Source organism: Dama dama, chromosome 11 (genome assembly GCF_033118175.1).
Source record: "Dama dama isolate Ldn47 chromosome 11, ASM3311817v1, whole genome shotgun sequence".
Classification (NCBI taxonomy): domain Eukaryota; kingdom Metazoa; phylum Chordata; class Mammalia; order Artiodactyla; family Cervidae; genus Dama; species Dama dama.
In genome coordinates this window covers 93,322,824-93,338,170 of record NC_083691.1, presented here as the reverse complement: position 1 = coordinate 93,338,170, position 15,347 = coordinate 93,322,824, and the positions used below count along the sequence as shown (strand labels likewise).

The following is a 15,347-nucleotide window of genomic DNA, read 5'->3' as shown; positions in this document are numbered from 1 at the left end:
GTGACCCGTGGAATTTCTTTCTCTGTTCCAGCTCAACGCAGGAGAGACGCTGTTTTGCAGATTACAGAACTCAAGCGCTTCTGAAGCTTAAAAGTGGAGGAATTCAAAGCCAAGGATATACAGCACATCTAGAAGATTTTATTTGAGCGTCAAGTCTTCTGCTTGTAAGGAAAGGGTTCTGTCCAGAAAGAGCCTGCGAGCCCACCCGTCTGAGTTAAACAGGACTTTTTGACCTCAGGCGCTGGCTCAGGACCCTGCTGCAAAAGGGTCTGTGTGTGTTTAGAGAGGAGGGCTTAATCGCTTAGCAGAAGAATGGATAACGTCCTCCCAGTGGACGCAGACCTCTTCCCAAACATCTCCACCAACATCTCGGAGCCTAACCAGTTTGTGCAGCCGGCCTGGCAAATTGTCCTTTGGGCAGCTGCCTACACAGTCATCGTGGTGACCTCCGTGGTGGGCAACGTGGTGGTGATGTGGATCATCTTGGCCCACAAGAGAATGAGGACAGTTACCAACTACTTTCTGGTGAACCTGGCCTTCGCAGAGGCCTCCATGGCTGCATTCAACACAGTGGTGAACTTCACCTACGCCGTCCACAACGAGTGGTACTATGGCCTGTTCTACTGCAAATTCCACAACTTCTTCCCCATTGCTGCTGTCTTTGCCAGTATTTACTCCATGACGGCTGTGGCCTTCGATAGGTGAGCTTGACCTTTGTGGAAAAAGGGGAAAAGTATCTTGAAAGGAAGGTAGCATTGCTATGGAGCTTCAGGGTTGAGTAGTGCATGATTCAAGGTGGAGATTGACCACTTGTACCCTGCATTTGTACTGACAGCTAGCTGGGTCAGTTGTTGATGGGGGATTTTAATCTTATCTGATGCTTTTCTATCTCTCTTTTCTTTTCTTCTCCTTTTCACTGGTCACCTGTCTCCTTTCCATTACATGTACATATGTGTGTACAATCACTCAGTCATGTCTGACTCTTTGCAACCCCATGGACTGTAGCCCACCAGGCTCCTCTGTCCATGGGATTTTCCAGGCAAGAATACTGGAGTGGGTTGCCATTCTCTTCTCCATCTTTCCCACATAGGGATTGAACTTGCATCTCCTGCATTGGCAGGTAGATTCTTTACTACTGAGTCGCCTGGAAACATCCCACCCCCCGCCTTTTTCCTTCATTTAACTCTCTTTTTCCCCTTCTCCACTCATCTCCCTGAGAGTTTTCCTTTCAACTCCTGCTTTGCTTCTTTCCATATATTCCTCCTCTCTCTGCCTCTACAGCCAGACAGGGGTCTCCAGGGTGTAGCCAAGGGCTCGGCCCTGACCGGGCACTGTGAGTCCCTGCAGGTCTGCGCTTCTGCCGTGCAGCCTCTTGATGCTTTCCAGTTTTGAGTACCTGTAGGAAAAATTCCTCATTTTCACTTTTTTCCTGAAGATTCAGGGGCTTTCTGCTCCCATCACCCCTCTAATACTATTTGGATGTTAAGAGCATTCCATTAGAATCATAAAATGCAGAATTTTAATTAAGGTCTGTGTGTGCTGCTAGGAGTTCTCAGTAATGAGAGGCAGCTATGTTGTTCTTAAGGAACTCCACATATAGGATCCAGGAGTTTTTCAAAATTTCTCTTGCCATGTAAGGCCACTGTTTCTAGACTGTCTGTATCCATAGAGAAACATGCTTGGCAAAGGCAATCAAAGGCAATTGAGAGCTCTTTCCTGCATCCAACAGGCTAGGGTTCCAGAAGCCGATTAATAGTGAAAATGTTGGCATTTTCAAATGGGTCCTAAGGTGGCATGATGGAAAAACTAATTATTAGAGCATAGCTCTATTTGTATTGACTTTTTGTGAGTGCCCTAGGTCTCTAATGTGTATATCTATGGGTTCACAAGTGTTAAATGTTTACCTAGGATGTGGAGGTATGTTTAAAAGACCTGCCACTGTGATTTTGAAATGGGTCCTTCTGATGGCCTTGCTGAGATAAATAAATATGAGAAAACCAAAGAAGAAGCTAAGAGAAAAGCTTCAAAAATTTTTCCCAAAATTATTGAACTCTTTTGCATAAAATTTGTAATTGATTTAAGCGGGTTCTATAGCCAAATCTCTTTTTAAATCAGAGAAAACTATGTTTCTTTTACAGTGATATCCAAATGCTGATTTTTAAGTTCCCTTTATGCAACTCTTATGTGCTTAATATGTAATGTGTAAAATAAATTATGGTGAGTGGTTTTATATTTTAAATGTAGAAGAGAAACCAATTACTCAAAGTGATACTGAAATGAATTGTTTTGAGAATTTCTTTCTTATGCTACTCTGGTTTTTAGATATTTGTTTTGCTGGATGTCAGGTACACCTGTTAAGTCTTTCTGCAGTGACTTGCTCCTTTAACTTCTCAGCCCCTTTAAACTTAGAAAACTCACAGCGTGGTGTATAACTGATTTTATGTGCAGTGAAGCCTGATGCCATTTCAGCTTTACACATGCTATCCTGATTATCCCTAACTTAGAGGGAAAGTTGATATATTTACTTCATTGGATACTTGTGAGCTCAAGGGAGACCTGATGGTCAGCGTGAGCCCAAGCATTCAGTAGCTGATGGAGCCCCAACGGACAGCTCTCCTGCTTTGGCTGATACAGAAATGACATGTTCCAAGCACCTCTCTCTCTCTTTGCGCTTAGAAGGTGAGGGGTAGGATTCAGGGTCAAAGTCTTCACAGTGGGTTGTGAAAGGAGCCAGATTTTGGCTGCCTTGACTCTGACACCTCAGGCTCTGCTCTTTGTCTCTAGGCAAACCACACACAGGACCCTGACCCGCTGTGACACCCTCAGTAAAATCAGACTCTGGTGTCAGAGCTGAGGGAAATGACAACAAAAAAATGCCCCTTGTGCCTGACGTGCAGGTTATCAGGCATGCTCAGGGTCAGAGTTCAAGTACAGTCAGGGATGCTGCTTCAAGGCTGTGTCTCTAGGTTCTCCAATGCTCCTTCTTGTTTTTCCTTTTCTGCTTGTGAGCGGAGTGAATTAATCCCCTTAGGCCCTGCAATGAATCTAGCTCTCCTACAGGCATGGTCATCCATTCTTTCCCTAGATTGTTTTAGAAAGGAAGAGGCTTCCAGCTCTCCATATGAATGATCTCTTCTTTACTCTGCCATGGCAATGCCAACCTGGAGGAAATGTTAAATTACCTTTTTGTATGCTCCTTGCATTTTTAACAGATAATCTTTGAATTATCTTAAAAAATAAAAGCAACATGATTTTCCTCATTATAAAATTAAACTTCATTCATGAAGAACATAGACACAAAAATACAAATCACCCACTACTCCACCATGCAAAAGTAACAGCTGTTAACATTTGAATTTCTCTTTTTATGACTATTTCACTACATTACTGAAGTAAGATTCTAGGTAATTTGGTGGGTTATTTTTTTCCATTGATATTAATGGAAAACATTAATAATATTTTCTGTTATTAAAACTCTTCAGTAACATAATGGTAGTAGCTTCCTAGTAATATTATTCCATTACATGAATATGCTATTATTACTTTAACCATCTCCCTACTGTTGAGAATCTACTAATTCTGTATGATAATTTTATTTTGTTTTCTTGATTATTTCCTTAGGGTAGATTCCCAGAAATAAAATTACTGGGCCAAATGAAATGAAATTTTAAAGAATGCTTCTTCCTAATTTTAAAGGATTCTAAACCCTGGGCAGAGCATGGAACATGTCTTTTCTGTTTTGTTTACTTTATTTCCTCAGAACGAAGAAGAGTGCTTGGTACTTAACAGTCACTATATGCTTATTGATTAAATGAATGAACAAATAAAATAATACATGCTCCTATAGAAACATTGGAAGAACATTATCAATGGCATGCTCAGGGTTTATAACTATGTTCAAGGTAGAGTTAGGAATAAGGTCTCAAGGCTGTATTTCTAAGACCTCCATTTTAAAAAATGTACAAATCTACCATTCCACTACAGAAAACTGGATAAAGGTCTGGAATGCTAGCTTATACTTGCTTTTTCTCTGTTATTTATGCCACATAGAGTCATTCATATTTAATACACATTTTGGATTTTGTAATAAAAACAGTTTCAATGGTTGTTTTTTCGTGTGTTTTGTTTTGTTTTATTTTCCAAATCATGAAGTAGTTTTCAAAATAAGATTTTTAAAGGATGCATTATACTGCATAGCTATAATCATTTATTTCACCATTCCTCTATTTTTAGATGTATGTTGTTTCTATCTTTAATGATTACAAGTAACTGTGAAATTAATATCCTTGACAGAAATCTGAGAGCATCCTTTGTTCTTTTCATAGAATAAACTCCTTAAAATTGAATAGCTGGGTCAAACTGTCTTGGTAAACTTTGCCAAATTTCCTTCTAGAAACAAAGTGTAGGCAGAGAAAAAGACTTCAGCTGCAGATTGTAGAACTAATTTGAATCTTTCCTGTAAACTTTCCATAGAGTGAAGGGAGAGAGACAGAGAGAGATAATGAGATTCCCTTCAGAAGGAATACACATTTACTGAAGGCAATGGCTACCTAGAATTTTTTAAGGTTGCAGAGACAAATATACTAAATAATATTAGGTTTACTAATTAAACTCCAACAAATACCAAGGATTTTTCTTTTTAAAAATCTGTAATTTCTCCCACTCAAAACAAAATTTTAAAACTCCTTCATATTTTAAAAACTAAAAGGTATGTGTGTGATGTTTCATGAAATTAGAAGTTGGAAGACCCTGAGAGATGACACTTTCATTTTTTAGGAGCCAGTCATGATGACTGGTTCTAGTTCTGTGGAGCAGCATCTAAGAAGAGAGGAGGGGGGAACCAATCCTTAAGCCCCACAAGAGGGGCAATAGAAGCAAATGGGAACCTGACTTGGAACCCAGCTCACAGCAGCCAGAGGCTCAGAAAAGTGCTGGTCTGATAACACTGTTTCTTTACCTGTCAGGGGCTGTTATAATTTCAGCGAATGAAAGGTAAATGTTGCTTACTTCTCAGACTGGGTCTAAACAGATTGTATTTGAGGGAAAGAGAACATCCAAATGATGATGGTCTCTGGACAATATGAAATTTGTTCAGGACCAAAAAATAGTTCCTCATTTGAAGGTAAAAGAGGGAATGAATTCTCTGAGGGATTAAAAGAGGAATCAAGACACAACAAAACTCTGCTTACTGATTCCCTGGTATCCATCCCACTCTGTCCCAGTCATACTCAGCTGCTAGTCTAAATAGCCTGCTTCCCAAGTCTCTGCTAGATCTGCAGTCTGTCCCTGAACCTCACCTTGTTGACAGACTTGGATCCCATTGTATATCTCAGGGCAGTCCTTCTCCATCACATCCGGAGGCAAGTCTTAGATCCCAAGATCCTTTCCACTAATTTAGATAGATCTTACAGTCCATGACTAAGCACCCAGCTGTTGCTGAGAATGTTCATTCACTAGAAGCTCATCCATGGTAACTGACCCTGTCTTTTCAAACCATGAATCTTGAATATAAGGGTTGATTCAGATCTTCTTGAGTTTTTTGCATCTTGGATGAATCATTTTGGCTGCAGGACCTTTCCTGGAGAGGTCTACTGCCCACCTACTCTGGAGTTCCCCCACTGATCTTGTCACATCCTCTCCCAACTCATAGGAGCCCCCAGAGTCCTGGATGGTCAAAGCTCTTGTTTGGTGGGGGTGGGGGGGTTGGCTGTCAGAAACATATATGGATTCAACTGGGGGAAAATAAAGAGTAATTTTCAATGTAAAAGCACTTCATAGGACCAAAAGACTTGACCACTATTACTATTGTTCAATTAGAAAATAGTAGAATAAGGATCATGAGGGAGAAACACTCACTGTTAAACTGGACAAAGATCTCCAGTCCATCAAGGGATAGTGCCACCAGGTACGTGGTACCTGAATCAGGGCCTCATGCTTTCCCTTAAAGGGCTTCTGATACATAATGATTCAAAGGTAACTATAACATAAGGTGTTATATGATAGGTTTCATAAGTATTGTACAAATTCTATAGGACTGAAGAGGCAGGAGGTAATCTAGCGGTGATGATCAAGGAAGGCTTCAACAAGTGGTAACTGATTTGGGCCTTGAAGATTGGATAAGATTTGTAAAGAAGATGATAAAGAAAGGTGATATTCTAGGTAAAACAAACCATACAACAGCAATATGGAAATAAAAAGTTGTGACGTATTTGGGGAGAATGACAGGCTGACTCAACTTGGGTGAATTCACAGGTGAATCAACGAGTTGGTCAGAAGAAAATGAATATAGTTTTTGTTGGATTTTATGTGAAAATATAATGATTAGTCTGAAATGCCCAACAAGCAAATTGAGAGGTGGGGCTAGGGAATAAGAACCTAGGGAAACAAAATCTACATTTAGGAATTTTCTAAACAGGTGGCTTATCGGAAATTTGAAAGTAGAGAATATCTCTTTTACCTATATACGTATTTCCAGAAAAGAAGCCAAAGATTCATGGAAATGTTCTACCAGGTATTAGAAGGGGAAAAAAAAAAAAAAAAGAAACAGAGAGTTAGTGGAATAATCAGGATATATGGAGTGACAAAAATTAAGAGAGATGAATTATGATGGGTTATATTAATTATAGCGTCATTAGAATCCAAGGATAATGACATTAGTTTTGGCAATTAGAGAACATTGGCGAGCTGTTAGAGACAGTGTCAGCACAGTATGATGGGGGCGGGGGGAGGGATAAAATTAGATGCAATGAGGGAAATGGCCTCTTCTTCATCCATTTGTCCATTCAGCAAAGCTTTATTGAGCACTTACTCTGTACCAGATGCTAATGCAGTAAAATATTGCCTTTGCCGTTCTGCTCTCAATCTTCAACTATCAACAAAGTTACGAACACCATAGTAACCCAATGCAATTAGTACCATGCAGAGGGAGTTTGAAGACAAAGGAAAGGTCTACCCTTGGGAATGTGGGAAAGACAGTAAAATAAAGAAAAGGAAGAGGAGAGGAAGAGGAAATAAACAGCAAAGTACAGAGAAAACAATGTGAAGTTTGGGTTTTTTAAAATAAACTTCAAGAGCATTGGATTGGGGATTATCATAATGATTTATTCATGTTTGTTACCTGGAAACTAGAAAGAGGATTTTATATTAATACAGTTTATAATGATACCTTATGATGCCTTTTCTCCAATACACTGTCTCATCTAAGCCTTGATACCAATGGGGATTTTGTTTCCACTTTGGATAGACTATTAGCAACAATTTCTTTTAGCATCATCCTCATACTTGCCACTTCCTAGTAACTTGGAGATCCATGCAATTTGCATTCATGTGCCTTAGACATCTGCCTGTACACTCCTGCTCAAGGTGGCTTTTGAATTCTATATAGTCTAAGGAAAGTGATATAAGGGTCCTACTGTTTCAGAGAGCATGTTAGAGCCCTTTTGACAAATTTTCACTCAAATAATAATTCAACCCCACAACCTTCTAGACAGCATCATTGTAAGAGGATCAAATTCTGCTTAAATATTTTACTCAAGTTGTCTCAATTGTTAAATTCATTCCACTTTGAATCATTATAAAACCATTCCTTTTGTTGAAGGAATAATGACCCTGATTTGGGGCTGCTCTTACTAATATAATGCCGCTTCCATGTGGCCGTCTCTCTGACAGATCCATCCTGAAGCTTCTCTATTTTGGTTAACTGTCCCTAGTTCCTTCATCTTTGCATCCTCATTAGTCTCTGCTTGCTATTCCCATTTGCTCAAGTCAAAGTCGCTCAGTCGTGTCCTACTCTTTGTGACCCCACGGGCTATACAATCCATAGAATTCTCCAGGCCAGAATACTAGGGTGGGTAGCCTTTCCCTTCTCCAGGGGATCTTCCCAACGCAGGGATCGAACCCAGGTCTCCCACCTTGCAGGCGGATTCTTTACCAGTTGAACCACCAGGGAAGCCCAGTGGTCCTTTTAACTGAGAGTTTAAAAAATGCCCAGAACTGAGCCTTACCCTATTACCATTACTTTGTTCAGATCCACCTGCTGTAGGGCTGGTGTACTACCTCTTGACTTTGTCTTCTTAGACTTAGTTCAGGTGCTACCTCCACTAAGAAGCTGACCTTAATCTGCAGGTCTAGTGAGGTGTCCTTCTTGTGTATTCCTGTCATTCATGCAGGATATTCGTATATTGTTTATGCAACTCTCTATAACTGGTTGATCTTTCCCACACCCTCCCACCCACTAAATTGCAAGCACCATGAAAGCAGGAATGCTTATCTGGTTTCCTGTTACCTGGCACAGAATAAGAACCGATTAAAGTGTGTATATAGTGGTTGATATGACTGTACTTCTCTTCTGCACACACCAACCAAAATCTGAAAACCAGACATCAGACTTCAAAGCACACCTATCATCCTATGCCTTGAAGCAAAAGAAAAAGTCAGACCAAATTTCTGTCTACCATGATGTTTTGCTACAAAATAGAAAACTTCTTATTTCAAACCCCTGTTCAAGAATAACTACATGTTCTGATTCCCCTGTCTCTTCCAGACTTCACTTGACTGGTCCCCACTGGATTCCCAACCCACACCCTGTCCCCAACAGGTATTATACTCCAGAAGAATACCTTTGGTTTAGAGAGGTGTTTATCCTTTCTGTTGCTGCTGCTGCTAAGTCATGTTCAGTCGTGTTCGACTCTGTGTGACCCCATAGACGGCAGCCCAACAGGCTTCTCTGTCCCTGGGATTCTCCTGGCAAGAGTACTGGAGTGGGGGTGCCATCACCTTCTCCAGTTTATCCTTTCTACCTTGGTGTTTATCCTTTCTCCTTTAGCTCCAATCTATCAAGGCATACTGAAAACTCTGAGATATTTCATGGACCCTTTTGTGGTCCAACTATTGCAATCCCACTGGCTTTTTCTTCAACACCTTTGCTAGCAAGAGGAAGTGAACTCTCTGCTTTACTTATCTTTCCTGAAGCAGGATCAGCAAAATCTGTCCTCCATCCAGCCTTCCAGGTCCTATATCTACAGTATTTGTTGAACACCTAGACTATACCATATTAAAATACCATCATAGACACAGGAAAATTTCAGCAGAGTGGCCTGAGAAAGTTATAGACCTCGAGGACAGACTGGGAAACTGACTTACTTTAGAAACTGATTTGCCACCTTTAGAAGCTGTGTTTCCAACTTTCAGAAGGAGAAATCTGAGGCTCTATGGATAAGGAAACCCAGGGATGAAAAGATGCTTTAATGACAGCTGTGTGACATAAACCTCAGTGTGAATGTTAATGTGTGAAGTGCCCGTTTAATATTTGGGACTCTCCGTGGAGTGCGTTTCATGTCTTTCGCATATGAATGTCTTTCAATAACCTGACATCTGACTTTTGATAATGGAGTTCAGGGTAGGAGAGGTTCCAACAGTGGTTCTACACTTACTAGCTTTGTGAATATGGGCAAGATACTTAGCCTCTCTGGGCCTCAATTTTCCCACCTGATTAAAAAAAAAGGGATATTAATAAAAGTTACCCTGTGGAGTATTGTGGCAAGGAGAGAGGGAAAAGGAAAGGAATGGAACTGCATGAAAAGTTCCTAATCTGTAATCTCTAATAACCCATGACACACCATTATTCTGTCACAGCATCCCTTGGATGCTTCTACATCAGGTGTAACAGCAGCAAGGTGAAACATTTATGTCCTTCCCCTCTACCCCCATAAATATAAACTATAAAATACTTCTAATTGAGTCAGTAAACCCGTTTCCAAATGCCATACAGCATCCTTCCCATCTGTGGAGATGCACATACTCTTCACCAGAAGCCAAGTATTTGGATATTATATACAGCTGACTCTTGAACGACAGGAGTTTGAATTGCATGGGTCCATTTATACCCCAATTTTTTCAATAGTAAATAATATAGTTCTACACGGTCAGTGATTGGTTGAATCCACAAATATGGAGGAATAGAGGGCAGGCTATAAATAGTACTGTGGATTTTCAAGGGTTGGTGCCTCTAATCCCTGCATTGTTCAATAGTCAACTGTGTTACAGCCCAAAAAAAACAAATCATTTTCTTTTATACCATCTCCAAAATTACATGTCATGTCCCACATCCTACATGTCCCACATCCTACATGTCCCAAAGACACCACCCTCACATTAAGCTTCATTTGTGTGTTTTATGTTTGAGGGAGAACTTGGTCATAGAAAAAACGTTAACTTGCTGCATGTGTTTTCACTGATATTCAATTTGTTAAAGTTGTGTTTCTTTCACCTTTGAACACTTCTCAATCTTGGAAGTTTTCTGATAAATCTAGTTTGTGTGTGTTAAATATCAACTTTCTCTTGTCCTGTGACCAATGCTCCATTTGGTGGTGTTTTTCTGTTGCTAAGTCCTGTTTGATTCTCTGCAACCGCATGAACTGCAGCAAGTCAGGCTTCCCGGTCTTTCTCCTGGAGCTTGTTCAAACTCATGTCCATTGAATCAGTGACACCATCCAACCATCTCATTCTCTGTCGTCCCTTCTCCTTTTGTTCCCAATCTTTCCCAGCATCAGGGTCTTTTCCAATGAGTCGGTTCTTCACATCAGGTGGCCAAAGTACTGGAGCTTCAGCACCAGTTCTTCCAATGAATATTCAGGGATAATTTCCTTTAGGATAGACTGGTTTAATCTCCTTGCTGTACAAGGGACTTTCAAGAGTCTTCTCTAGTATCACAGTTGGAAACCATCAATTCTTCGGTGCTCAGACTTCCTTCTGGTCCAACTTCCATCTCTGTACATGATAACTGGTAAAACCATAGCTTTGACTATATGGAATGTTTTTTGGCAAAGTAATATCTCTGCTTTCAAATATGCTGTCTAGGTTTGTCATAGTTTTTCTTCCAAGGAGCCAGTGTCTTTTTTAAATTCTGTGGCTGCAGTCACCATCCACATTGGTTTTGGAGGCCAAGAATGTGAAATCTGACACTGTTTCCACTTTCCCCCTATCTATTTGCTATGAAGTGGTAGGACCAGATGCCATGGTCTTCATTTTTAACTGTTAAGTTTTAAGCCAGCTTTTCACTCCCCTCTTCTACCTTCATCAAGGGGCTCCTTAGTTCCTCTTCACTTTCTGCCATTAAAGTGGTAGCATCTGCATATATGAGGTTGTTGATATTTCTACAGGCAATCTTGATTCCAGCTGGTGAGTCCCCCAGCCCAGCATTTCATATGATGTACTCTGCATATAAGTTAAATAAGCAGGGTGACAATATACAGCCTTGATGTACTCCTTTCCCAATTTGGAACCAGTCTGTTGTTCCACATCCCGTTCTAACTATTGCTTCTTGTCCTACATACAGGTTCCTTAGGAGGCAGGTAATGTGGTCTGCCTCCACATTATGAATATTCCTGCCTCCTCCTTTATGAATACTCCATAGTTTGTTGTGATTCACACAGTCAAAGGCTTTAGCGTAGTCAGTGAAGCAGAAGTAAATGTTTTTTGGAATTCCCTTGCTTTTTCTATTATCCATCAGATTTTGGCAATTTGATCTCTGGTTCTTCTGCCTTTTCTAAATCTAGTTTCTACATCAGGAAGTTCTCAGTTCACATACTGCTGAACCCTAGCTTGAAAGATTTTGAGCATAATCTTGCTAGTATGTGAAATGAGTGCAATTGTATGGGAATTTGAACATCCCTTGGCATTGCCCTTCTTTGGGATTGGAATGAAAACTGACCTTCCCCAGTCCTGTGGCCACTGCTGAGTTTTCCACATTTGCTGGCATATTGAGTGCAGCACTTTCACAGCATCATCTTTTAGGATTTGAAATAGCTAAGCTGGAATTCCATCACTTTTACTAACTTATTCGTAGTAACGCTTCTTAACGTCCACTTGACTTCACACTCCAGGATGTCTGGCTCTAAGTGAGTGACCACACCATCATGGTTATCTGGGCCATTAAGAGTTTTTTCGTAAAGATGTTCTGTGTATTCTTGCCATCTCTTCTTAATCTCTTCTGCTTCTGCTAGGTCCTTGCCATTTTTGTCCTTTTTTGTGTCTATCTCTGTATGAAATATTTCCTTGGTATCTCCAGTTTTCTTAAAGAGATCTCTCGTCTTTCCCATTCTACTGTTTTCTTCTATTTCCCTGCATTATTCACTTAAGAAGGCTTTCTTATCTCTCCTTACTATTCTCTGGAATTCTGCTCCAATTGGGTATATCATTAAGCAGAAATTATTATCTGTTTAGTGTACACAGACATATAAACAGAAAAACTAGATATCCTATGGTTTCATGTTAAAAAATTAAAATGTTATGAATCAGGTATTACAAGAAAAACTTACAAGTTTACAAACAATAGCTGCAATAGTTAAATTCACTTGCTCAGATAATTAAGGCTTTACTGTTTGTGGTAAGACTTTTAAGATTTATATTTGTCCTTGATAGATCCTAAGGGAGCTGGGAATTAGATTTTGGGTGATGGAACCTTTCCCGTAGTTTGAGTTTTAATACTTTCTCCTCCTTTTATTTCCCTCAGTTTCAGGTCTTACCTGATGGAGCTAGTTTGGCTTAGTCTCAGATTATTGTGTGCTGTGTTTGCATTTCTGATTTACAGAGATTTGCAAGACAAAGACAAAGACAGTTGTTTTATTTCCCCCTAAGAACTGGTCTGCCAACTAAATGACATTAAAAGAATGATTTGCCCAACAATATTTTTTTTTTACTTTTTTTATATCAGTGAGAAAATTTTCAACTAAACTGCAAATCAAGGGTTCTATTTGCTACAAAGTTAGGGTTCAATTTATCATGCTTTCAAAAGTTAGCACAAGACATTCAACAAAGACCGTCTTAAGCCCAGAGCAAAAATCATTAATATTATCTTTATTAGCCCCTGAATATGAACTTTCAATTTTAATTTCATATTATGAGGGTTCAGGTAACACTGTTGGTTTCTTTTGGTATATTTAATTAATGTTTTTAAGGGGCAGATTTATATGCCTTGTCTTATAATAGGCAGGGGAAGCATTCCCCAATGAGAGTCATAATGTTTATCCTACATTATAATTAGGCACAAGAGATGTAACCATCTTATATAAATCCATTTAAATATACCAGTTTATATAAACTTTCATTTTATTTGTATCAATTATTATGCCTTCAACTTTTGTTTCCATTAGAATCCCATCAGCAAGTTTTTTCCAGTCTTAAAAGATGTATGTGTTTATATATATACATATATATGGGACAAATTTTGTTGTTTACTTGCTAAGTCATGTCTGACTCTTTGCCATTCCCATGGCCTATAGCCTGCCAGGTTCCTCTGTTCATGGATTTCTCCAGGCAAGAATACTGAAGTGAGTAGCCATTCCCTTCTCCAGGGGATCTTCTCTACCCAGGGATTGAACCTGCATCTCCTGCATTGACAGGCAGATTCTGTACCACTGAGCCACCAGGGAAACCCATGGAACATACATGTCTACCCATAGATGTGAAATGTACTTGACTGGTGCCCTTTAATGTTGGGGGCTAATGGGAGGTTTCCTTTCGGTTCATCCAACCATAGTGTTGTTGCCAGCAAAACCTTGGCTTTCTCTGCCACTGAAGTTGAATAAAAAATACAGAGACAGAATTTGGAAGAAATAGAAAGAATCCTTAACTCTTCAACCAGTAGGGGAGAGAACACAGTAGGCTAGTGCCTCAAGAACTGTGCCCCGCCTCCTATGAGAACTGAGAGACTTTCTATAGCCCGGGTCTCATGGTCTTAGAGTAAATGATAGGCTCATAGTAATGAAAGTCTTGCAGTCTTCTTATTTTGTTTCAAAAGTCATAGCTGGCATCAGGTAACCCAGTAATTGGATTTGTTTTCCTCTGGTGTATTGTACTATGGCTTTCTTTCTGAAATGAAAAAATAAAGAACTATAAGGGAAAGCTGCGGTAAAGGTAAGCACCAGGTAATCAGCATAGATGTAATTAGCATAGAATTAAAGGGTAACAGGGACAGGATGTAACTTGCAGAGTTAGGGAGGTGATAGGAGCTGGAAGTAGCTTATATAGTAGCAGGTTGGTTTTGAGAAAAGCAAACTTAGTTACAGACTACAGTTTAGGAACAGTTAAGGTAAAAACAAGAAGTGATCAGGCCTGCTCACTGTTCTCTATATCTTCTTTGTTCTCAGGAAAGGGAAAGAAACCAAAGAAAAATTCATTCCTCTTCTTTTCTATTTCACTGCAACAAATTCCCTCTGTTAGTTTATCCCCTCGATATCAATGCAGGAAGGGAAATAGGTATCATTCTTGCTTGGCTGAGGACAGAACCTCAGTTTTGCTCGATTTGATGATCACCAGCTCTCGGGCCCAGGGGCTCATCTGTCGCCTACTTCAAATTTCCCTGTAAAGACATGAATCGCAAGAAATCTTTATTGGGGGGATGAGGGATAATAGTCTGTCTTCTGTAGCTTCTTCAGGCTGGCACACAACTTATAGGTCCTACCTAGGTGGGGTCATGGAATTCTTGCCCTGTTCATTAAGGGTGAGTTTTGCAGAATCTGTTCTGTGGAGTGGCTGTGATGTCTGCATCATTGTTATCTTGAATTGAATCTGTTGTAGTCTGGAGGAGACAAAACTTAACAAGTGGTTTAAAAAAAGACAGAGGCCAACCATCAGTAAAAGAATTATTGTAACTAGTTAGGGGTCAGAGAAGGAGTAATAACCAAGTTACATTTGATAACAATCTTGATTGTTGTCACAATAGAGTCAGTGCTTGAGTTATCCTGTACAAACAAGTGGAGACATTTGGAGTCAGTAGTTGGAGGAGTGACAACCAGATATTAAGAGACAAAATAGATCTTATTTCCTTTTAGGAAAATAGGCCTGATTCCTAATCTAGACTTAACACTTTAAGGAGATGTAGCCAGTTATCTAGGTTTATCCAAGTAAGTTTTAACCTTTAATGAGGCTATTGGTCACTACATATGTGTTCTTTTCTTCTTGCTAACATATGATCTAAAGCAACTTCATCATCTAAACATATAAGATTTACATGGGGACCCCTTTCAAAGGTAGGATTGTAGTCACCAGCTGCTAGTAAACATTGCTTTGAGAATGCCTAATGGCATTCCAAGTCTGACACAGCTTAGAAAACTGTTCTTAACAATACAAGGGCTTGTCTGAAATCACACCATAGTGTCACCTATTTATTTCCGAGATGTCTGAACAACACTCTATTTTGACTTTTAATGGTAATTTCCCCCTTAATAGCCAAAGCAGCCATTACTGTCATTGATGTTAGTATTTCTCTAGATATGAGAAGATGTAAGAACCAGAGCCCATACAATCTTCTCTTAAAAGTATCTTTCTGAAGGCCTGTTCTACCAGTT

The 15,347-nt window shown here is 39.7% G+C and overlaps 1 protein-coding gene across 1 annotated transcript in view; it reads left to right on the top strand.

Annotated features, from left to right (window-relative positions):
- Positions 1-205: 205 nt before the first annotated feature.
- The window catches only part of TACR1 (tachykinin receptor 1), a 165,399-nt gene continuing 150,257 nt past the window's right edge, over positions 206-15,347 (top strand). Inside the window, exon 1 of the mRNA XM_061156324.1 lies at positions 206-701. Coding sequence (XP_061012307.1) covers positions 313-701 — 389 coding nt within the window. The 5' untranslated portion in view covers positions 206-312. The remainder of the gene's footprint in view (positions 702-15,347) is intronic.